Raw genomic sequence first — 24,617 nt, 5'->3', positions numbered from 1 at the left:
CTGTGGATCTGGAGTCACAGATTGGCAAGACCAGGTAAGGAAGGCAGATTTCCTTCCTTTTCTAAAGGACATTAGTGAACCAGATGGGTTTTTATGACAATGATTTCATAGTCATCATTAGACTTTTAATTCTAGATTTTGTTCTTATTGAATTCAAATTTCACCATTCGCTGTGGTGGGATTTGAACACTGGTCCTGAGATCTTGCCCTAGGTCTCTAGATTACTAGTCCAGTGATAATACCATTGTGTCACTGTCTCCCCAATAGAGACATGGAATTTTTTACATCAGTCTGAGAGGGAAGGTAGCCCCTTCGTAGTAGCTCATTCCGAGGGCTGTGCTGCCACACTCCCTCAGAATGAAATCTCTGGAGTGGCTGATACAGAAGTGAGAATGCTATCAGTGAATCAAGGCTGACAACGTCTTCCTTTTGTTTTTGAAATAAAGCCATGGGATCCTCACCACTTTTAGAGTTGGCAATCATGGCTGAACTCAGAGTGTCATTATGGCACAACAGGAGGTCATTTGGCTAGTCGACTACATGTCTGCTCCTTGTAGTCCCTCCCTTTCACTGTAACCCCGCAAGTTTATTTTCCTCAAATACATCTAATTTCTTCTTAAAGTCATTGATAGCCTCCGCTTTCACCAACTTGTAGGCAGTGCAGTCCAGATCATTACCACTCACTGTATAAAGAGTTTCTTTCTTACATCCCCCCTTTCTCTCTTTCCCAAAACTTTAAATCTGTGGCCTCCTCGTCCTTATATCATCATCCTAATAGGAATATAGCTTTTATTTTTCTATCTTATCGTCTCAGTTGCATCCTCAATTTTGAAGGTTGTCGCACATCTTATGCTATGATTTTACTGCAGGGCAGGGTGAGGAGGCAGGTGTCAAGTCTAAGTCAGCTGGAATGGGGATTGAATCTTGTGCAGTTGGCATTATTCTGATCTGTGTGCTAGCCATCCAGCCAACTGAGCTAACCGGCTCCCTACCTTATCTAAATCTGTCATAATCTTGTACACTTCTATCAAATCTCCCCTCAATTGCTTTTGTCCAAGGAGAGCAACTCCAGCTTCTCAAATCTAACCTCGCTAAAATCCCTCATTCCTGCAACCATTCTGGTAATTCTGCTATGCATCCTCTTAAGGATCTCCACATCCTCCCTGAAGCATGATGATCTGAACTGGATGCACCACTCTAATTGCAGCCTAATCAGAGCTTTATACATGTTCAACAGGCCTTCCCTGTTTTTGTGCTCAGCGTCTTTATTTATGAAGCTGAAGATCCCATTCCTTTGCTAAGCAGACTCTCAAAGATCTATGCATATGAATAGTCCCTCTGTCCTTGCAGACTACATAGAACTGTGCCAGTGAGTTTATATTGCCACTTCCTAGCCCTCTGCCAAAATGCATCACTCTGAATGTTAAATTCCATCTCCAAGTTATCTGCCCATTCTGTTAGCCTATCTATATGTCCTATTGCTGTTGATTGGTACCATCCTCAATGTTTGCCAAACCTCCGTAGTTTCAGCAGCAAATTTTACTGTCTGCTCCAATATCGTATGCCCAAAGGCTGTGACCCTAGCAGTGACTCTTGGGAAAACCACGATCTACCATTCTCCTGTCTGAAAACAACCATTTACCAAGACTTGTTTTTTTTTGGTTCCTGAAGCTAAGCTGACACTGATCCTCATATTTCCTGATCCCTAAAGTTTTGGTAAACAATACTTATGTGTTACCTTGTCAAATGCTCTGCATTCCCTTAATCAACTTTCATTGTTACTTCATCAGTTCTCTTTAATGTTTTACGTGCAAATAAATGTACAGCACTTACAGCACTGGACATATTTCCATGTAAACATAATAAATCCTTCTTTAAGTATGCTCACTGAAAAAAGGACGGTACATGGCGCAGCGGTTAGCACTGGGACCACAGCGCTGAGGACCCGGGTTCGAATACCAGCCCTGGGTCACTGTCCGTGTGGGTTTCACCTCCACAACCCAAAGATGCGCAGGTTAGGTGGATTGGACATGCTAAATTGACCCTTAATTGAAAAAAAAAACCAATTGGGTACTCTAAAAAATTTTTTTTACAAGTATGTTTACTGAACATTACTAAATGATTACAGTCAAAGATTACCTTTGCTTACTCATCACACAAACACCGTCAACCTGGTGTACAAAAATGTAACTTTAAAGCTGCAGCAGTCCTGTGTAAATGCAACACCCTCATTCTGAAGGGCTGGCAGCACCTGTAGGGAGAAAAAAGATGACCCTTGGGGTCATCTGGACTCAACGTAGCTCTTTTCTCTCCCTACAGATGCTGCCAGACCTGCTGAGATTTTCTAGCATTTTCTTTTTGGTTTCAGATTCCAGCATTCGCAGTAATTTGCTTTTACTTTCATTCTGAAGCTTAAGAACTCATGTCAGCAGGAGTTTTGAATGGCGAGGTTCTGCTCTGTTTGGAAAGCCGGTTAAAAGGCATTTCTGCCTTTAACTAATGGCGTCAGTGTGTACCATCCACAAGATGCACTGCAGGAACTCACCAAGGCTCCTCAGAGAGCACCTTCCAAACCCACAACCACTATCACCTAAATTCTACAAGGGCAGCAGATGCATGGGAACACCACCACTTTGAAGTACCCCTCCAAGTCACTCATCATTTTGACTTGGAAATATATCGCTGTTCCTTCAGTCTCGCTGGGTCAAGGTTCTGGAACTTTCTCCCTAACAGCACTGTGGGTGTATCTACGCAACATGGACTGCAGCAGCTCAACAAGACAGCTCACCACCACCATCTCAAGAACTATTAGGGACTAGGGCAGCACGGTGGCACAATGGTTAGCACTGTTGTCTCATGGCACCGAGGTCCCAGGTTCGATCCCAGCGCACGGCTTAACAGCAGAAAGCCTAAAGTTAGTGGAGTTCATTGAAAAGTTTGGGTACCCTTTTGGAGAAGTAAGTTACCCTTTTGGATATGGTCATGGGCATCTTTGAGAGAGGAAGGGCAGCACGGTGGCACAGTGGGTTAGCCCTGCGGCCTCACGGCGCTGAGGTCCCAGGTTCGACCCTGGCTCTGGGTCACTGTCCGTGTGGAGTTTGCACATTCTCCCCGTGTTTGCGTGGGTTTCGCCCCCACAACCCAAAAAGATGTGCAGGGTAGGTGGATTGGCCATGCTAAATTGCCCCTTAATTGGAAAATGAATTGGGTACTCTAAATGTATATATAAAAAAAAAAAAATCTTTGAGAGAGGACACATGTCCATTCAGAGAGGTCAAATGCCCTTTGGAATTGTTAAAAGAAGATGTGAGTGTGCATAAAAAGTGGATTAATTAATTGGAACTGTCAAGGGAGCTGTCATGGCATTAATTTAAAAAAATGCTTTAGTGTTGAAAAAAAATCAGTGCTTGCTATTTTACTCTGTCTGTTAACATACAGGATTGTAATTAAATTAGTAGTGCTCCATGACTGATTTATTTTTTAGTATCTCATTGTCACAGTTTGATTGACATCTCAAGTGCTTATAATGTCATGAAAGTGTGTCTGAATACAATTTTTTTGAGTTATAAGGAATCAACGTTGAATGAATATGGGATTAAGATTGAAGGAATTTAAATGTAATGAATGGGTTTGTATCAATGGGAGTGATTTTTAAAAATAGTGAAATAAACAGGAGGGAAGAACTAAAATCATCTTTCTAGGATGAACACGGAACGACAGAAGTCTGTCTATAATAGATCAAAATTGCTGAGATTTTTATTTTATCAGATTCATCAGTTTTCTGATGTTGTCATTGCTTGTCAGTTCACTGTTTGTACCAGCAATACAGTGGCCTTTTATTTTAAGGTTTCATGTTGATGAGTCGGATAAACAATATATTTCAAAGCTCTCAACAAGCAGCTTCAAAATCCTCAAGTGGTCAAGCCAGTATAACAGTTATGCATTAGCCCTCCAGTGGAAAAATAGTAAAGAATTTTGGCTTGAGCTGAACAGACAATATAGGTGCTATTAATTGATCTGGCCATGTGCTAAGCAGTGTGGTAACTGCTGTATATATATTTGCACATCAGTACATATAATAGGCAAAGACACATCATATTGCCAACTTCATTGCCTTAGGGTGGGACTTAGGAAAGTTCTCAGAATTTCAGCTGCCAGGGATCACTTAGCCATTCCCTGTTTGAATCGGTTTCTAATTTTGGGAAACTTGATTGATGATTGTGACATGTGTTGATGCAGTAACAGTGCTAACAAGCCATGTGAGAGAAAGTGTCGTCTTTCTGCAATGTACTGTTACCACACAGCCACTTGGGATTTGGTTGTAATGAAAGACAAATGGATTTCTCAGATTGGGTGTGCAGTCACCATCGATACAATGCATGTGACACTTTAGTACTAAATTAACTTTTCGTTCTTTTAGTACTCATATATTTGAACTCTTTAAGCAATGAACCAACATTTACTTCTGTTCCTAACTTCCACGGGATTTGTTTGTATAAGGTGACATTTCACTGCACTCAGAGGACAGTTCTTGGCACCTGTGCTTGTGCATTTCCAGAATGATCTCATTAGCTCTCACTGTTGTATTTTTGTCTTGACTTTAGTGGGGGAGCTTTTGCACACAGTGAACCATTCGTGGGCCTGGCTGATAGAATCGTAAACTGCAAAGAAATGAAAGAAGCACTGAATGTGTTAACACTCCAAGTTACATCCTTCCCCTTCGCTCTTCAAACACAGCAGACCTACATCAGCCCTTATAATGAGATCCATTGGCCATCGTCCTGCAACAATGTAAATTTTACCGTTATGTTTGTCATTGCTAATATTGAACTAGTCTTTAGTGTTGCTACAATGGAGTGATTTTAAGGAACCAGCATCCTTTAAAAAACACATTTTTATTCAAATAAGGATATGCACAAGATACAAACAATCAATCAATAACAGAATACAATCCTCCTAATTTGAGATTTGTTTCACTTTTTCCATTCAACCATTCCCTTTTGCCATTCAACCATTCCCCCCCCTTTATTCCATCTCCCCATCTCCCCTCTCTTTATCTGCTGGCAACAAATAGATCTGTAAATAAAGAGAAGAACAGCTTCCAACTCGTCCAGAATTCCCCAACTGAAGGGCAAACTTAATTTCCCCAAGTTTCAGGAATTCCACAACATCCCTCAAAGATGTCGACATTTTTGGCGGTTCTTCTGACTTCCATTCTAATAAAATTAGCCTCCGGGCAATCAATGTGGCAAATGCCACACAACCTTGGCTCTTTTCCTTTCTATTAGTCCTGGTGTTTCCAACACTCTCAAAATTGCCTCAGGAGGTCCTGGTAATATTTCCAACTCCACAACTTTTGATAATGTTTTAAACACCGAGATCCAAAACCCCACTAAGCATGAACATGACCAGAACATGTGGACATGGTTAGCTGGTCCTCCTTTACACCTCTCACATTTATCTTCTACCTCTGGGAAGAATCTGCTCATTCTTTCCTGTGCCATATAGGCAATATGTACTACCTTGAATTGTGCTAGAATAAACCAGCATAAACCTTTTTGCTTATTCTAAGAATTCTTAAGTTAAAAGGATTAATAGAACAATTAGGGGGAAAAAAGTTAACCATCTTTCCTTCCTAAATTGCAGCAGAGAGAGCAAAATCAGCATAGGCTTTTGATTCATATTATCGGCCGGTGAGCACTTTTGAAAGATATGGCTAAAGCCAGGGTTGGGTTTGTATATTCCCCCGTAGAGTGAATAATCCCTTGATTGGTGGAGCAAAAATAGTTGAACTTATTAAAAAGCTCTGCTAATTATCAAAAAGTGCTGTTAATTCCCAAAATTAAAGAAATTGAAGCAAAATAATACCCATTGAAGGTAACCTAAATTGGTTGCAAAAAATATCAGAATATACAAAAGTGGGTTTAACCTCTTTACTATATTCAATTATTTTGAATTTTTCAGGATCCCTATATTGTACATCCATTCTCTAACTAAAAGAGTGAACAAACAATCTACCTGTAAACCTTAGCCAGTAGTTCTTCTGTAACCAGCCTGAGTGAGGTCTCTTCCTTCTTTCCTAAGGGGAATATGGGCACTTGAAGGCTTGACCCAGATTACAAACTTATTGTGAAAGATTGTGGACAACAGCCTTGTCCAGCTTCATTTATGTCTTGATAATTATCTGTAAATAACTTTTGAATGTCATTTTTACTTTTTGTCAATGGAACAGTGAATTTCCACACAAAAGATTCCGTTTTACAAAGCTAACCTCTGCCGATAATCACATTCACTTTGTCTCTCAAACTGTTACCTTCCTTCCACTTGTCTCTGGGCACTGCACTCCATTGTAGCATTATATACATGTGTATTGATTAGTAGATTGAAAGAAAAAATTTTTTTTTCAGGAATCTATTACAGATAAGTCATTGCCACCTGAAATAGATAAAAAAATATATTGATATTGATACATCAGATTGGGCATGGGGGTTCAGTAATATTTGCATTATTAGTAACAATTGCTTTCTCATTAACAGCGATTCACTGTATATTGGAGAACTGTTTTATTGTTGACATTATGTTATGCTATTCTTTTTCCATCAAAATCTATGTAGTGCAACTAATGGTGCAGATTTAAAAGTGACATAACTGTAGATCCTTGTCTGATGCAAAGAGATGGCCCTTTCTCGTATGATTTTCATTAATAGTACATATCTTCGAAAATGAAAATGATTTGAATGATCTCATTCTTTAATAATTTACACGGCAGACTAAGTGAGAGGAATTTAATCCAGCTGATAGGAATCTTGCCCGTTGGCTGGGGAGCTGGCAGGAGCCCACTGTTGGGGAAGATCCACTGTATTCCGGCAAATGACAAATGGCAGGCCTCCTTCAGGATTTAGGACCCGGGGAGGTGGGATAGAAATACTCACCAGAATTCTCTGATCATTGCGATTCACTTTTCCCGCCAGCAGTGGACACCCGCCTGCAGATTTCCCAGCAACATGGGGCGGTTTCAATAGGAAATCCCATTGACAAATGGGGAAAGATAAACCCCGTTGCCAGCGAACGGCACACAGCCGAGACTCGCACAACTGGGAAACCAGAGAATCCCACCCACTGTCTTCCCAATCCGAAGCTGGCTGCTCTCCAGCAGCGGCACTGGGTGTGGTGGTAGCTGCTGGTGATGCACCCACCAGAGGCCTAAGATTGCCAAGGGATCCAGGCCACAGGCGAATGAGGGCAGGGCAGGGTTTACATGGAATATACAGTGCAGAAGGAGGCCATTCGGCCGGTCGAGTCTGCACCGACCCACTCAAGCCCTCACTTCCACCTTATCCCCGTAACCCAACAACCCATCCTAACCTTTTTGGTCATGAAGGGCAATTTATCATGGCCAATCTACCTAATCTGGACTGTGGGAGGAAGCCGGAGCACCCGGAGGAAACCCACACAGACATGTGAGAACATGTAGACTCCACACAGACAGTGAGCCAGTGGGGAATCGAACCTGGGATCCTCGCGCTGTGAAGCCCCAGTGCTATCCACTTGTGCTACCGTGTTGCCCGCGTTTGTGGGGAGGAGTCGCTGGCTAGGGATAGGGAAGGGATTAGCTTAGACACTGAAATGCCTTTGAATGAGGAAGGCCACAGGAGCCTGCCTTCGGTTTGCCTCTCGGGTTTCCCGTGTGGTGGCAGCCTGTGCACCACTGGCTTGAGGCCCTTGAGAAAGCTTCAATTGCCCATTTGAGAGCAATTCTGTCAGGGCTTCCCACTCTGGACTTAATCAGACAGGGACAGAAAGGTGGCATGTTCCCCACACCACAGCCCCCCCCCCCCACCCCCCAATTAGACTCGTCCAAACTCACTGATGGGAGGGCGGTTATAAAACTCCACCTGCTGTTAAGTTGTAGATCTAGGAGATGAGCATTATACTTAATTTTTGAGGATCACATTGTATTTGACTGATGTTGCAATATTTTATTCTGTTCTTTGCATCTCATTAGGGCATGAACTTGTACCATGAAAATAATAAGTACTTTGGACTTTCCGACTTCATTGATTCCACTTACTCTGGGCACAAGCTTCCATTGTTGAGATATGACAGTTCATTTGAAGCAATGGTGACCGCAGTAGAAGAAAGGTGGGTGATTTATGCAGAAATCAGATTAGCAGGATGAACTTCAATGCCAGAAGTCAGATCAGCCTGGTATGAGTATTTGACTTTTTTGTGAGGGTGAAGGTACCTCAAAGAGAGCTGCAGGTATGTGGTACCCTCAGTGCAATTATGAGACTTCAGGTAAGTGAAGCAACACTCGCTGGGCTGGATTGAATGGAGGTGACGGGGTCTTGACCGCCAGCTGGAGAGCCAGCCAGAGCCATTAATCACCTCTTATTTGAAGTTCAACCACATTAAGTACCACTTGGGCACTAAACTGGACAGTAGCAGGCCATCCCTGAATTCTTTTTCAAATGTATTTTTATTCAAATATTCACATTATAGAATAACAAATAACAGAAAAAATAACACATAGATACACACATAATACCCCCAAGACATAAACTAACTCCATACATTCATTTTCATTTCATTTTCATTTTCATACAAAGCCCGTCTCCTCCCCCACCCCCTATTAGCAACTAACGGTGACCAATCCCTTGAAGTAAAGAATACACAGCTGCCATCTCCGGTAAAACCCTTCAATTGCTCCCCTCACGTGTACTTAACTTTCTCAAGGTATATGAACTTCATCAGATCTCCCACCTCACTCAGGCACTGGGTGGAGATGGAGACCTCCACCCCACCAGGGCTCTCCTCTGGGCAATCAGCAAGACGAAGGTCAGGACATTGGCCCCCGTGCCCATCTGCAACTCCAGTGTGTCTGACACCTTAAATATGGCCACTAATAAACAGGGCTCCAGCTCAATCTTCAGAATCGCCGATGTGGTGCTGAAGAAGCAGGCCCAGAAACCCACAAGCTTGGGGCAAGACCAGAACATGTGCACTTGGTTAGCTGGACCTCTTGTGCAACGCTCACACTTGTGTTCCATCCTTGCGAAGAAGCGACTCATTCTGGACTGTCAGGAGCGAGCTATAAATTACTTTGAGTTGGATTAAACCAAGCCTCGTGCATGAGGACATGGCCTTCACCCTGTGCAGGGTCTTACTCCACACTTGTCATCCAATATGGACCATAACTCCTTCGCCCTCCTAGCTGTAATTCCCTCCACTGACACTGGGCGCTCTCGCTTGAGCGCAACATGGCCGGTAGATGCCGGCAAAGGCCTCTCATGGACTTCCTGGTAGCCTTCTTGCCTTACGGGATCTACCCAAGTCCCGCGAGGCGTCAGAATCTGAATCCCGCCCAAAAAAGGTGTGACTAAATGGTGTGCACCGAAGTAGGATTTAACCTACTTAGGCACACTCACCCAGGATCTACCGGCCTCCTAGGATCATCCTACCAGCTTCCACAGCGAGGCTGCAGCCAGGTGCTGTTCAGTACTGGGCCACACAAATGTGGAACGGCACCCGGGGGGGGGGGGGTCTCTCTCAGGCCATCTGAGGCTCACTGGCCCTCCCTTTAGAGCATGGGCACCTTGGCACTGCCCAGCTGGCACTTTGGCATGTCAGAGTGGCAGTGCAAGGGTGCGCATGTTCCAGAGTGGCACTGCCAAGGGTCGGGGGGGCTATGCCAATGAAAGGAGGGTGGAGGGGATGTTTAAAGAGTGGGGGGATGCATGGCAGGTAATTGGGGCATCTCGGAGAATGGGGGATTGATGGGTGGGGGTCCTGGGGGGCGGGGTCTGTTAGGGGGGCACGCGGGTGAGGCTGATGAGGGGGAACCCCCAGCGAGCCCATAGCGGGGTTTCCTCACTTAGAGGAGTTGTGGGGTAATGCCCATGCATGTGGGGTGTGACATTACCCATGCGTGTGGGATGTGACATTACCCTTGCGTGTGGGGTGTGACATTACCCATGGGTGGGGTTGTGGAGGACCCCAAGCTCACTTAGAGATCGAAGCACCCTTTCAAAATGGCCCGATCTCTGAGTTCAGTGTGGGCTAAACCGGTGAGAAATTCCCCAGGGACCAAAAAAGTGTCAATTGACAATGGTGGTGGGGAACTTGCTGGCAGAGCCAGCGGGAAAGTCCCTAAAAAACCCGCCATAATATTTTTCCATTAAATTCAGCCCACTGAATCCTCTAACATAATCTGTCCATAATGCTCTCTTCCCTGCGAGCTAATGAATGCTCTCCACTAGAGAGATCGGCACCATGGGGAATGTTGGGAACATCAGTTTCGCAATACTGCCAACTTGTAAATATCTGAATAACACTGAACTCGCGAGCCCAAACATTTCAGGCAATTCCTCTAGACGGGCAAACCGCCCCTCCAGGAACAGATCACCCACTCTCTCCAGCCCTTTCCCCTCCCACCCCCACGAAAAGTAGCATCCAATCTCACCAGCTCGAACAAATGGTTGGTACAGATGGAAGCCAGCTTCAACCCTGACCCCAGTTTAAAATGCTGCCACAATTGTCTCCATATCATCAAAGTGGAAACAACCACTGGATTTGCCAAATACTTTTCCGGTGAGAACGGGAGCGAGGCTGTCACTATTGCCCTCAGGCCAGGCCCTCTACACGACTTCAACTCCATCTGCACCCACGTGGCTTCCAGATCACGACACACCAACTCAACACCTTCTCCACATTAGCCGCCCAGTAATAAAATATCAGGTTCGTCAACACCAAGCCCCCTGACTGTCTGTCCTTTTGAAGGACTGCCCTCTGAATCCTTGCAGTCTCAACTGCCCATGTAAAGGACATAATCAATTTTTTGACTCACCAAAAAAGGATTTATTGAGGAAAACTGGCAAACATTGGAAGAAAAACAAAAATCTTGGCGAAATGTTCATCTTAATTGACTGAACCCTGCCCGCCAAGGATAGGGGAAGATTATCCCACTTTGCAGGTCGGTCTTGACGCTACCTACCAAGCTTGTATATTTCAGTTTACGGAGACGGGCCCAATCTCAGGCCACCAGGACCCCCAGATACTTGCAGCTGGAACCAGCCATATGAAAAGGTAGCCCCCTAAATTAACTTCCCTCCCCGGGGGGGTTTACTGGACAGCAATCACTCTTTTTCCAAGTTTAGCTTGTACCTGAAAAAGAGCCAAAGTGCCTCAGCAGTTCCATTATATCCCCCATGGTGGGGACTGGGTCCGTCACATAAAATAAAAGATCATTCACATACAGGGACACTCAATGCTCCACACCTCTCCACTTACTAGAAGTAGAAGCCCTATTGGGGAAGTAGCCCAAACTTCTAGTATTCGTGCGGACACGAGCTGATGCGGCCTGTGCAACAGTCTTATCCAAGACACAAACTTGAGCCGCAATCCAAACCTCTCCAACACCGCAAAAATATACCCCCATTCCACCCTATCAAATGGCTTCTCGGCCACGGTACTGAGGACCCAGGTTTGATCTCGACTCTGGCCAATGTGAAGTTTGCACATTCTCCCTGTGTCTGTGTGGGTCTCACCCCCACAACCCAAACATGTGAAGGGTAGGTGGATTGGCCAGGCTAAATTGACCCTCAATTTAAAAAAAAGTCTTCTCGGCATCCAATGGATCACACCACTCAAATGGGAAAAGCACCACATTTAGCAATTGCCGCGCATTAGATGAAAATTGCCGACTTTGACACAACACATCTAATCTTCCGCAATAACTTGCGAAAGACATGGTTGCAACCTCAGTGCTAACACCTTAGCCAGTATCTTGGAGTGCATATTAAGTCGTGAAATAGGGCAGGACGACCCACATTCCACGGGGTCCTTATCCTTTTTTAAAAGAAGTGAAATTGATGCTTGTATCAGCATCTCAGGCAGGGAACCTCGCATTACCGAGTCCTCAAACATCCCCACTAAAGAGGCACCGGCTGTTTGACTTCTTGTCAAATTCCACCAGGAACCCGTCTGGCCCCGGGGCCTCACCAGTTTGCATCCTCCCTATTGTTGTCAAGACGTCCTCTGTGCCCAACGAATGGTTCCTCCAACCCTTCCGGCTGCACCACCCCTACCTCGGGAAACGGTCGTCAAACATTCTTTTTTTTAAAAAATGAGAGTACCCAATTCATTTCATTCAATTAAGAGGCAATTTAGCGTGGCCAATCCACCTACCCTGCACATCTTTTGGGTTGTGGGGGCGAAACCCAAGCAAACACGGGGAGAATATGCAAACTCCACATGGACTGATAGTGGGGGGGGGGGACTGGAACTTGGTGCAGGAGCCAAAGTTGAACAGGTCACAGTCACGCTCGCTGGTCCCATCAGGGGGCGTTGGCTGGGCTAATGGTGGAAATGGGAGGGGTGGACCCTTGGAGGTTTTGCACCCGAGGGAACGGGAGTACTCGTTTTTCTCAGCAGTCCATAAGGTATACTCGTGGATCGACTTTTTCGTGGTGGGGAAGGATTTGGTGGCTGGGGTTAAGGGGTCGGAATACTCGGCAATTGCAGTGTCAGATCATGCTCCGCATTGGGTGGATATGGTCCTGGAGAAGGGGATAGCGCAGAGGCCGGGATGGAAATTCGATGTGGGACTTTTGGGGGACCAAGGGTTCTGTGCCAAAATTGAATAGGTAATTGAGGAATATGTAGGATTGAATTGTACGGGTGAGGTGTCAAAGACAGTTGTCTGGGAGGCTCCAAAGGTGGTGGTGAGGGATGAGGTGATTTTGTTTAAGGCCAGGGTGGACAAAGATGAGATGTTGGAGGTAGATAGGAGTTATGCAGAAGATGGTGACCCAGCGAAGCTGGAAAAGTGGAAGGAACTACAGGCCAGCTTTGACCGACTATCTACCAGGAAGGCGGTGCGCCAACTGAGACGAGCAAGGGGTGCAGTTTCCGAACATGTAGGTTAGCAGGTCAGCTCCGGAGGGAGGCAGCGGTAAGGGAAATTGTTCAGGTGAGGGATAGGGCAGAGAAGTTGGTGGTTGCTCCGGAGCTGATTAACAAGGTTTTTGAGGAGTTTTATGAGAGGTTGTACAGGTCAGAGCCACCTGGGGGAGACAGTGAGATGCAGGAATTTCTAGATGGGTTGGAGTACCCGAGGTTTGGGGAGGGGGACAGGGCTACATTAGAAGGAGCGATAGTGGTGCAGGATATAAAGGATGCGATTGGGAGGATGCAGTTGGGGAAGGTGGCAGGGCTGGATGGGTTTCCGGTGGAATATTATTAAAAATTCAAGGATAAGCTGGCACCCCTGATGGTGAGGATGTTTGAAGAGGCGATAGGGAAGGGGATGTTGCCACAAACCTTGGGGCAGGCATTGATTTCTCTGTTGCTAAAAAAAGATAAGGATCCGAAGGAGTGTGGGTCGTATTGGCCCATATCACTTCTGAATGTGGATCCAAAAGTATTGGCGAAGGTACCGGTGGGTAGGCTGGAGGAGTGCCTCCCGAAGGTGATAGGTGAAGATCAGACAGGGTTCGTGAGAGTGAAGCAGCTCTTTTCAAACGTTTGAAGGATATTGAACGTCATTATGGCACCGGCAGAGGGGAAGGTAACAGGCGGTTGTGGCACTGGACGCTGAGAAGGCATTTGACCGGGTAGAATGGGGGTATTGATGGCAGTTCTGGAGTGGTTTGGGATTGGACCAAGATTTGTGAACTGGGTAAAGCTATTATATAAGGAACCGAAGGCGAGTATCCACACAAACAACATCAGCTCGAGATACTTTTCTCTCCACCGTGGGACGAGACAGGGATGTCCTATGTCCCCCCTGCTGTTTGCACTCGCGATTGAGCCGTTGGCCATCGCATTAAGAAGTTCGGGGGTATGGAAAGGGATAGTGCAGGGGGGAGGGGGGATAGAGCATAGGGTGGCCTTATATGCCGACGACTTGTTATACGTGTCGGAACCGAGTGTGTCGATAGGGGGAATATTGGAGCTGCTTCGAGTGTTTGGGCTTTCTCGGGTACAAACTAAATCTCGACAAGAGTGAGTATTTTGTGGTGTCTCGACCAGGGGTGGGGGGGCTGCCATTCCGTAGGGCAGGGACTCACTTCAGGTGTCTGGGGGCGCAGGTTGCCCGGGAGTGGGCTCCGCAGGTACAACATTTGTCGTTTGGTAGGGAGAGTGAAAGCTGATCTGGCAAGGTAGGATGGTCTCCCTCTGTCACTGGCGGGTCGGGTACAGGCGGTTAAAATGAACGTTTGCCGGGATTTCTGTTTATTTTTCAATGCCTGCCGATTTTACTGCCAAACGGCTTTTTTCAGAGAGATTGAGGGAAGGATTACGTCTTTCATATGGGATGGGGAGGTGGCCAGAGTTAGAAAGGTGCTGCTACAGAGGGGTTAGGCAGGCAGGGGGTTTGCGTCTTCCGAACCTGATGTATTACTACTGGGCGGCGAAATGTGGAGAAGGTGCGGAGCTGGGTCAGAGGGGTTGATTCCCAGTGGGTCAGAATGGAGGAGAGTTTGTGCAGGGGGTCGGGATTGAAAGCACGAGCAACAGCGCCGCTCCCGATGGCCCCGGGGAAATACTCAGTGAGTCCGGTAATAATAGCTTCATTGAGAATTTGGAGGCAGTTTTGCCAACACTTCAGGTTGAGGGCAGGGTCAAGGGAAATGCCGATTGGGGGGAGCCACAGATTTGAGCCAGGGAGGTGGGATGGAAATTTTCAGAAATGGGAGGAAAAGGGGATTAAGACACGAAAATATTTGTTTCTTGGGGGTCGGTTTGCAGGATTGAAGGAGCTGGAAGTGAAGTATGGGCTGGAGCAGGGGGAAATGTTTAGATACATGCAGGTTCGGGATTTTGCCAGAAAGGAGATACAGAGCTTCCCGGTGGAGCCGGCTTCCACATTACTGGAGGAGGTGCTGACGACAGGGGGACTGGAGAGGGGGGTAGTTCAGCGGTTTACGGAGCTATTTTGGAAGCGGAGAAAGCACAACTGGAAGGGATCAAAGCAAAGTGGGAGGAAGAGTTGGGGGAGGATATAGAGGAGGGGTTCTGGTGTGAGGTGGAGGGGTTCTGGTGTGAGGTGCTCCGGAGAGTGAACGCCTCCACCTTGTGTGCGAGGTTGGTGCTGATACAGCTGAAGGTGGTATACAGAGCACATCTCACGAGGGCGAGGATGAGCCGATTCTTTGAAGGAGTAGAAGATGTGTGTGAGTGTTGCAGTGGGGGGGGGGGGGGGTTGCAAATCACGTTCATATGTTTTGGTCCTGTCTAAAGCTAGAGGATTCCTGGAAGGAGGTTTTTAGGGTAATTTCTAAAGTGGTGCATGTGAAACTGGACCCGGGTCCCCGGGAGGCCATATTCAGGATGTCAGACCAGCCAGGGTTGGAAACGGGTGCGGAGGCAGATATTGTAGCCTTCGCCTCATTGATCACCCGAAGGCGGATCCTGATGGGTTGGAGAGCAACCTCTCCACCCTGTGCCCTGGCGTGGCGGGGGGACCTGTTGGAATACTTGATTCTTGAGACGGTTAGGTGGGGGAAGCGTAGACCCGTGGAGATTCGCCCGACCGAACAGAAGGAGTTCTCTTTCTTTTCCCATGTCCACAAGGTCTACTCCCATATAGATTTATTTGTGATGAGCAAGGCGCTAATCCCTAGGGTGGAGGGGACAGAATATTCGGCCATTGCAGTCTCCGATCATGCTCCACACTGGGTGGATTTGCGTCTGGGTGTGAAGAGAGGTCACCCCCCACTATGGAGGCTAGATGTGGGGCTGCAAGCAGATGACGAGGTTTGTGGGCGAATAAGGAGGGACATCAAGAATTACCTGGAAACTAATGATACGGGGGAGGTTGCGGCGTCCACGGTGTGGGAGGCCCTGAAGGCAGTTATCAGAGGGGAGTTGATCTCTATCAGATCCCATAGAGAGACGAAAGAGCGGAGGGAGAAAGCGGGGAGATACCCAGAGTAGACAGGTGCTACGCGGAGACCCCCGAGACGGGGCTACTGAAGGAGTGCCGGAGGCTGCAGGCGGAATTCGACCTGCTGACCACGGGGAAGGCAGTAGAAGCTGAGGAAGGCCAAAGGGGCTGACTACGAATACAGGGAGAAAGCGAGTAGAATGCTGGCACACCAATTTCGCAAGAGGGAGGCGGCCAAGGAAATTGGGGAAATACAGGATAATGAGGGCAACACGGTCATTTTTCCGGTTTTTTCCGGTAAATTGTTTGAGTCAGAGCCCCCGCCCGGGGGGGGGGGGGGGGAATGAAGCAATTCATGGACCAACTGAGGTTTACAAGGGTGGAAGAGGATCTGGTGGGGGGACTGGGGGCCCGATAGAGCTGGAGGAGATGGTAAAGAGTTTAGGGAACATGCAGTCGGGAATTGCTGTGCCCACTCCTACTAGGGACCTTTAATGAGGCCAAAGAGAGAGGTACCCGCCCCCCAACTATGTCACAGGCTTTGATTTCACTCATCCTCAAATGAGAGAAAGACTGACTATAGTGTGGATCTTATAGACCGATATCACTCCTGAATGTAGACGCCAAATTGCTGGCCAAGATCTTAGCTGCTAGGATTGAGGACTGTGTCCCTGGGGTGATAGGGGAGGATCAGACAGGCTTCTTCCAGGCAGGCAATTGAACTCTAATGTACGGAGGCTCATAAACATCATCATGATGCCCTGAGAGGGAGGGGAGGCAGAAGTGGGGGCGGCAATGGACGCGGAGCAAGCCTTTGACCGGGTGAAATGGGAGTACCTGTGGGAAGTGCTAAGAAGGTTCGGATTCGGTGAAGGGTTCATAGGTTGGGTCCAGCTACTGTACCAGGCCCCAGTGACAAGTGTGTGCACGAACAGGGTTAGGTCGGAATACTTTAGGCTCCACCGGGGGACAAGGCAGGGGTGCCCCCTCACCCTATTATTATTCGCCCTTGCGATAGAGCCGCTGGCTATAGCGCTACGGACTTCAAAGATCTGGCGGGGGTTGGTTTGTGGGGGGTCTCGCCTTATGCGGATGATCTGCTCCTGTATATTTCAGACCCACTAGAGGGGCTGGGGGAGGTAATGCAGATTCTGAGGGACTTTGGCAATTTCTCGGGGTACAAACTAAACAAGAAGAAAAGTTAGATGTTTATGATCCAAGCTAAGGGGCAGGAAAAGGGACTGGGAGAGCTTCCGCTGAAATTGGTCGTGAAGAGCTTTCAGTACCTAAGGCTACAGATGGTTCGAAAGTGGGATGCCCTCCACAAGCAAAATCTATCTCGGCTGGTAGAGCAGATGGAAGGGGACTCAAAAGGTGAGACATGCTCCCGCTATCTCTCGCGGGGAGGGTGCAGACTGTCAAGATGACGGTCCTCCCCAGATTTCTGTTCGTCTTCCAGTGCCTTCCATCCTCATCTCTAAGTCCTTCTTTAAGCGGGTGAACAAGATCATCTCGGGATTTGTATGGGCAAAAAGACCCCGTGAGTAAAGAGACTGTACCTAGAGCGCAGTCGGGGGGAGGGGAGGGCGGCGCTGCCAAACGTTTGCAGCTACTATTGGGCGGCTAACATAGCCATGATTAGGAAATGGGTATCGGGGGAGGGGTCGACGTGGGAGTGGTTAGAGGTGGCCTCATGCAAAGGTACCAGCCTAGGGGCACTTGAAACGGCACCTCTGCCGTTCTCGCCGACCCACTACTCCTCCAGTCTGGTGCTGGTGGTGGCATTAAAGATCTGGGTCAGTGGAGAAGGCACAGGGGGGTGGAGGGAGCCTCAGTCTGGACCCTGATACGCAACAATCATAGATTTGTCCCGGGCAAGATAGACGGAGGGTTTAAAAGCTGGCATAGGGCAGGTATTAAAGGGATGGGGGACCTGTTCATAGATGGGACCTTTCCCAGCCTGAAAAAACTGGAGGAGAAATTCAGTTTTCCCCCTGGAAACGCTTTCAGAAAACTTCAGGTACGCGCCTTTCTTAAAAAGCAGGTGGTATAATTTTTGCTGCTACCCCCACACAGGATACAGGATAGGGTGGTCTCCGGCACCTGGGTAGGGGAGGGGAAGGTTTCGGACATTTACCGGGAACTTCAGGAGGCGGAGGAAGTCCCAGTGGAGGAGCTTAAGGGCAAATGGGAGGAGGAGCTAGGCGGGGAGCTGGATGCGGGCCTGTGGGCAGACGCCCTAAACAGGGTCAATTCCTCCTCATCATGTGCCAGGCTTAGCTTAATCCAGTTTAAGGTGGTCCACCAGGCACAGATGACAGCAACCAGGATGAGCAAGTTCTTTGGGGTTGAGGATAAATGTGTGAGAGGTTTGCGGGAAGCCCTGCAGATCATGTCCATATGTTCTGGGCATGCCCGGCTCTTAAGGGATTCTGGCAGGGATTTGCTACGGCAAAGTCCAAGATCTTAGGGACGTGGGTGGTGCCGAGTCCAGAGATAGCAATCTTTGGTGTGTCAGACGATCCGGGAGTTCAGGAAGCGAAAGAGGCCGACGTCCTGGCCTTTGCCACCCTGGCAGCCCGGAGACGGATCCTTTTAATGTGGAGGGACTCGAAGCCACCGAGTGTAGAGACCTGGGTTAGTGACATGGCTGGGTTTCTCAATCTCGAGAAAATAAAGTTTGCCCTGAGAGGGTCCATGGTGGGGTTCTCTCGGGGGTGGCGGCCGTTCCTCGACTTTCTAGGAGAGCAGTAAAGGTCAGCAGCAGCAGCATCCCTGGGGGGGGGGGGGGGGGGGATCGTTACGTTGTATTGTCCCTTTTTTGTACATACATAGAACAGTACAGCACAGAACAGGCCCTTCGGCCCTCGATGTTGTGCCGAGCCATGATCACCCTACTCAAGCCCACGTATCCACCCTATACCCGTAACCCAACAATCCCCCCATTAACCTTACACTGCGGGCAATTTAGCATGGCCAATCCACCTAACCCGCACATCTTTGGACTGTGGGAGGAAACCGGAGCACCCGGAGGAAACCCACGTACACACGGGGAGGACGTGCAGACTCCGCACAGACAGTGACCCAGCCGGGAATCGAACCTGGGACCCTGGAGCTGTGAAGCATTTATGCTAACCACCATGCTACCGTGCTGCCCCATACGATTAACATTTTTTTTTTCCTCTTCGTTCTGTTAATTGTTGCGTATGGTTATGCAAAAATTATGGAGTTTTTTTGACAAAAATTTGAATAAAAATAATTTTTAAAAAAAGAGTAAGATGCGGTTCGGAGTGGTGTATAAGGACAGGCGATTATTTTGACATGCCATGGAAGGCACAATACTGTTTGGTCGGCAGAGGCTTGGAGGGCCGAATGGCCTGTTCCTGTGCTGTACTTTTCTTTGTTCTTTGTTTGTGAGGAAAATGGACCTGGACAGATCTGATAGTAGCTGTTGGATTTCATGGAGTTTTGAACTTTACATGTTTGGGTATCTTTCCTTTATCAGTGTTTCTGCTTCACTGATTTTGTGTTTTGTCTTTCCCATGGTAGTAAGGGGTTTCTTGCTTTCTTGAAGGAGGGTGCAGATTCTTTCTTCCAAGAATGTGCAATATTAAAAGTGGGATTTGGAAAGGGGGAATGTTTGTTTTTTTTCCTTGTTCCCCAAGTGGGAGTCACCTTGCTAGCAGGTATTCTGGTTAAGGGGAGCGGAGTGGGGGAAGAGAGCTGCGGCTGGTTGCCTGGTGGGTGGGGGAAGGGGTGGGGAGTGGGGTGTTTTTTTGTTTTGTTTATGGGTTAATGTAATGAGGCTAGGTTGGCTGGGATTTCTTTGTTTGGGGTGGGGAGGGGGGAAAGGTGCGTTTTGGAGTTGGGTGGGTTTATTTGAGATGTGAAGGGGGGTGGGGAAGGTTGTTGGGTAGGTACGTGAGGGGGGGGGGTGGTGGGAGTGGGGTGAGGGGCTGGTGGATAGAGTGCTGGTGATGAAGGTTTCTTCGTTTATGGATTGGTGTAGGAGTGGTGGCGGCAGGCATCCTGGATGGGTCTGAAATCGGGGTAGGTTTAGGTCTGGTTGGACTTACTCTCAGGTGGAGTATGGCTGATTCTAGTCAAGGAGGGTAGGTGCTCAGAAGCCCCCAGTTATGATGGTTACATGGAATGTGAGGGGGATAAACGGTCTGGTCGAAAGGTCCTGGGTGTTTGCCCATTTGAAGAGTTTGAAAGCGGAGACGCATCAGACGAGGCTGAGGAAAGGATGGGTCAGGTAACTGTTCCACTTGAATTTTGATGTGAGAAAGAGATGGGTGGTGATGTTAATTAACAGGAGAATGGCCTTTATAGCAACCTGTATTTTGATGGACCCCCGGGGGCCTTTGTGATAGTGAGTGGGGTATTGATGGGCGCTCTGGTGGTTTTATATGTATCAAATTGGGATGACATGGACTTTATCAAGAAGGGGGCTATTCCCAAGCTAGATTTTCATCAATTGATCATGGGGGGAGATTTCAATGGTGCATTAGACCCAAGGATGGACTAGTCAAGCCTCAAGTCCTTTGTATTTTATATAAGGCCCACAGGGATCAGATTGGAATGGTGGAAAAACAGAGGCTGGTGGATTCCAATCTGGAGGTAGACCAACAATACTCCATGGCCCCAACGGCAGAGTTGTTAGCGGAGAGGAAGAAGCTACAGATGGAGTTTGAGCTTGCTTCGACGGGGAAGGTGTTTTATGAGTGTGGTGAGAAGGCCAGCCGGTTATTGGTTCACCGCCGGACAGGAGATAGCTCATGTTGAGGACGCAGGGCAGGGGAAGCCGGTTACTGCTCCAGATAAGATTAATGGGGTATTTGAGGCTTTCTACTGGTGGCTGCACACATTTGAGCCTCTGGAGGATGCTTTGGGGATGGAGCGGTTTGAGACATTTTGCTATGTTAGCGGTCCTATATAAATGCAAATTGGTATAGTTCAATGTATGGTGATGCATTGGAATGCGTTGCATATGGAATGCTTTCCTTTATGAACCAAGGCATAGCATATAAGAATTCAGTGCTGCATGGTGGCACTGTGGTTTGTAATGCTAACTCACAGTGCCAGGGATCCGGGTCCGAATCTGACCTCGGGTGACTGTGTGTGGAGTTTGCACATTCTTCCCTTGTCTGCGTGGGTTTTCTCCAGTGCTCCGGTTTCTTCCCACAGTCCAAAGATGCGCAGGTTAGGGGGATTTGGCATATTAAATTACTCCTGAATATCCAACGTTTGGGTGGGGTTTCATGGATAGGGCGGTGAGTGGGTCTAGCGTGGGTGGTCTTTGAAAGGGTCAGTACAGACTCAATGGGTCAAATGTCGTCCTTCTGAACTGTAGGGATTCTATGATTAAGAACAGCAAGGATCTGCTGGAGCTGTATAAAACGTTAGTTAGGTCACAACTTGAGCACTTCATGTAGTTCTGGCCACCTCGTTGTAGAGGGGCTGGTCTAGCTCAGTTGGTTGGACAACGTCTACCATATGGTTCAGAGTGAGGTCAGCAGCGCGAGTTTAATTCCCGTACCTGCTGAGGTTATTTATGAAAGCCCACCTTCTCAACTTTGACTGAGGTGTGGTGATCCTCAGATTAAATTACCACCCTTCTCAAAAGGGAGAGCAGCCTATGGTCATCTGGGACTATGGCAACTTTTTTTTATTGCAGAAAGGATGTAATTGCACTAGAGAAGGTACCAAAAAGATTTATTGGGATGTTTACTAGGACTGGAAAATTGCAGCTATGAAGAACGATTGGATAAGCTGAAGTTGTTCTCCTTGGAGGTTGAGGGGAGATTTCATTTGAGAGGCATAAAATTGTGAGGGCCTGAAAAGATGGGAAGGGCTTACTTTCCTTAGCAGAGAGGCCAGGACTAGGGGGGCATGGATTTAAAGTGATTGTTAGAAAGATTAGACTGGCGATGAGTAACATTCTCCTGACCCAGAGAGTAATAGGGGTCTGGAACTTGCTGCCTGAAGGGGTAGTGGAGGCAGAAACTCTCAACTAATTTTAAAGATACTTGGATATGCACCTGAAGTTCTGCAACCTCCAGGGCAACAGACCATAATGTTTTCTATATATTCTAATGGTCAGAAATGAAGGAATGTGCAGGAATATGGGGAGAGAGCATGGGAGTTGCAGTACATGGGCGCGATTTCACTAAATGGGAACAAAGTCCAATCGCGAGCGTGCTTAGCCATGTATTTCCCATTGCTCGCAGCACCAAAAGGCAAAATAGAGGGGTAAGTAGAAATTGTTAAAAAGAAACGAGAACAATAACATCCAAGTGGATTCCAGTAAAATGACTTCAAATGATGTGACAATTTAAGTCCACGCCCTGAATTTTTTACTTACTGTTAAAATAGCCGAATATAGCTGCCTGCACCAACCATTTGTAGATACACCCCATCCTGCCATTACTTTGTCCATTTAAAAACTAGAGCATTTGAGTTACCACCAGGATCTTTGAATCAAATCAAACCATGGAAAGTAATTACAGTTGCACCCTAGAGTGCTTTTATTTTATGCCTACTTTTGTCACCTTTTAGTTGGACATGTGATTAAACTTTATTCAAACTTCATCCTTAACTGAGGAAAAGTTTTGCATTGCTTTCTGGTTGACTAGAATTAATGCACAATGTGCCTTTTGCTATTCATGATATCCGGAGTTTAATTTTTAAATGGTTACAGCACCATCTAATGGTCATATCTCAGCATCACAGAAAAGAGGCAAGAGTTGAACCATTTCATTATTAGGGAAAATAGTGCATCAATTTGGCTTTTATTTCTGCACCTTCCTATCTTTTCACCTTCCCATCTTTCCTATCTTTTTGTGCCCTCAGCCTTTGATTTTCTTTCACCATCAATCATGATTTTCCCCTCACTGCATGTGAATAATTTTTGAGCACAATTGATTTTTGAAATCTCACATAAATGGCATGAGACTTCGTTGCTTTTATTTCAGATGATTCAGGAACGCTTTTACCGATTTGGGACTTCATTGCCAATAACCCAACCCCGTTTCACCTGATTATAAAACTAATGAAACACGGAATAGTTCGAGCGGTAGCACAAAATAGTCTTTCGTGATTCTGTAATAAGTGATGCAAAAATAGTGTCTGTGCAACGGTGGTGATACAATCCAAGTGTTGAAACGTCCTGTGCAGTTATTAATTGATTGTTTTGGAATTCTACAGGACTAATTATTAATATTACCTGTGACATCAGCAGGAGCCAAATTTATGGACAAATATAGCTTAAAGTTTTATTGTTGGTTATAACTTTGAGAAAGTTGATTTTTTTTAAAAAAGAAGGTTTTTAATTATTTTTATTTTTGCCTTAAGGTTTCCCAAGATGCACAGTGCTGTGATCTGGACATATATTTTAATCCAACATTACTCAGCAGCCATGATGGTGACGGCAGGGCATGTACAGATGAAGAACTACTCTTCTGTGGAAACACTAGAGATAATTCAGAGCCTCACAAATTCTACGGGAAGCTGCCCAAGCAGTCACGGTTACATGGTTTTGCTCAGGATTCCCTCCATTTCATTAGCTGCACTGGCGTATGAACGATTGTGTCAGGTCAGGTATCGCCTGGGCTTGCAGCATAGATTTGAAATCATCCTGGGAACGCCAAACACAAAAATTAATATTAGCCAGCACTTTCTGACACAACTGAAGGTAAACTACTGGTTTGTATTTACAATTTCTGCATACCATATCAAATGAGACCTGGATCATAACCTGTTGTTTTGTAGAATATCCTGTCTCTTACTTGCCCTTTGGATTTGGATTGGATTGGATTTTGTTTATTGTCACGTGTACCGAGGTATAGTGAAAAGTATTTTTCTGCGAGCAACTCAACAGATCATTAAGTACGTGAAAAGAGAAGAAAATACATAATAGGCAACACAAGGTACACAATGTAACTACATAACACCGGCATCGGGTGAAGCATGCAGGGGTGTAGTGTTAATCAGGTCAGTCCATAAGAGGGTCATTTAGGAGTCTGGTGACAGTGGGGAAGAAGCTGTTTTTGAATCTGTTTGTGCGCGTTCTCAGACTTTTGTATCCTGCCCGATGGGAGAAACTGGAAGAGTGAGTAAGCCGGGTGGGAGGGGTCTTTGATTATGCTGCCTGCTTTCCCCAGGCAGTGGGATGTGTAGATGGAGTCAATGGATGGGAGGTAGGTTTGTCTGATGGACTGAGCTGCGTTCACGACTCTCTTTAGTTTCTTGCAGTCTTGGGCCGAGCAGTTGCCATACCAGGCTGTGATGCAGCCCGAGAGGATGCTTTCTATGGTATGCTTTTTAGTGTGCGCTGTGGCAGATCAGATTCCTTGAATGAGATCAGTTTTATTTGACATTGATATTATAACTCAGGCGGGTGGATTTGACTTTCCTTGGTCTAACTGCTGCTTTTGGAAGTTTTTATCCCTGTTCTTCCTCTGTTGCTCAGTTATGGGGCGGAATTCTCCGAACCCCCGCAGGGTCGGAGAATCGCCTGGGGCCGGCGTAAATCCCGCCTCCACTGTGGCCGGACTTCTCCGCCACCCGTGAATCGGCGGGAGCGGGAATCGCGTCCTGCCGATCGGCGTGCCCCCCCGCACCGATCGGCGTGCCCCCCGCGGTGATTCTCTGGCCCGCGATGGGCCGGAGTCCCGCCGCTGACAGGCCAATCCCACCGATGTGGTTTCAACCACCTCTGGTGGCA

General features: G+C 47.0%; 1 protein-coding gene across 1 annotated transcript in view; it reads left to right on the top strand.

Annotated features, from left to right (window-relative positions):
* The window catches only part of greb1 (growth regulating estrogen receptor binding 1), a 252,071-nt gene that overhangs the window by 114,199 nt on the left and 113,255 nt on the right, over positions 1 to 24,617 (top strand). Inside the window, exons 15-17 of the mRNA XM_038800249.1 lie at positions 4,605 to 4,791; positions 8,006 to 8,142; positions 23,246 to 23,585. Coding sequence (XP_038656177.1) covers positions 4,605 to 4,791; positions 8,006 to 8,142; positions 23,246 to 23,585 — 664 coding nt within the window. The remainder of the gene's footprint in view (positions 1 to 4,604; positions 4,792 to 8,005; positions 8,143 to 23,245; positions 23,586 to 24,617) is intronic.

This window comes from Scyliorhinus canicula, chromosome 6 (assembly GCF_902713615.1).
Source record: "Scyliorhinus canicula chromosome 6, sScyCan1.1, whole genome shotgun sequence".
Lineage (NCBI taxonomy): Eukaryota > Metazoa > Chordata > Chondrichthyes > Carcharhiniformes > Scyliorhinidae > Scyliorhinus > Scyliorhinus canicula.
The sequence above is the reverse complement of the archived record's forward strand: the minus strand, read 5'-3'. Positions and strand labels throughout refer to the sequence as shown.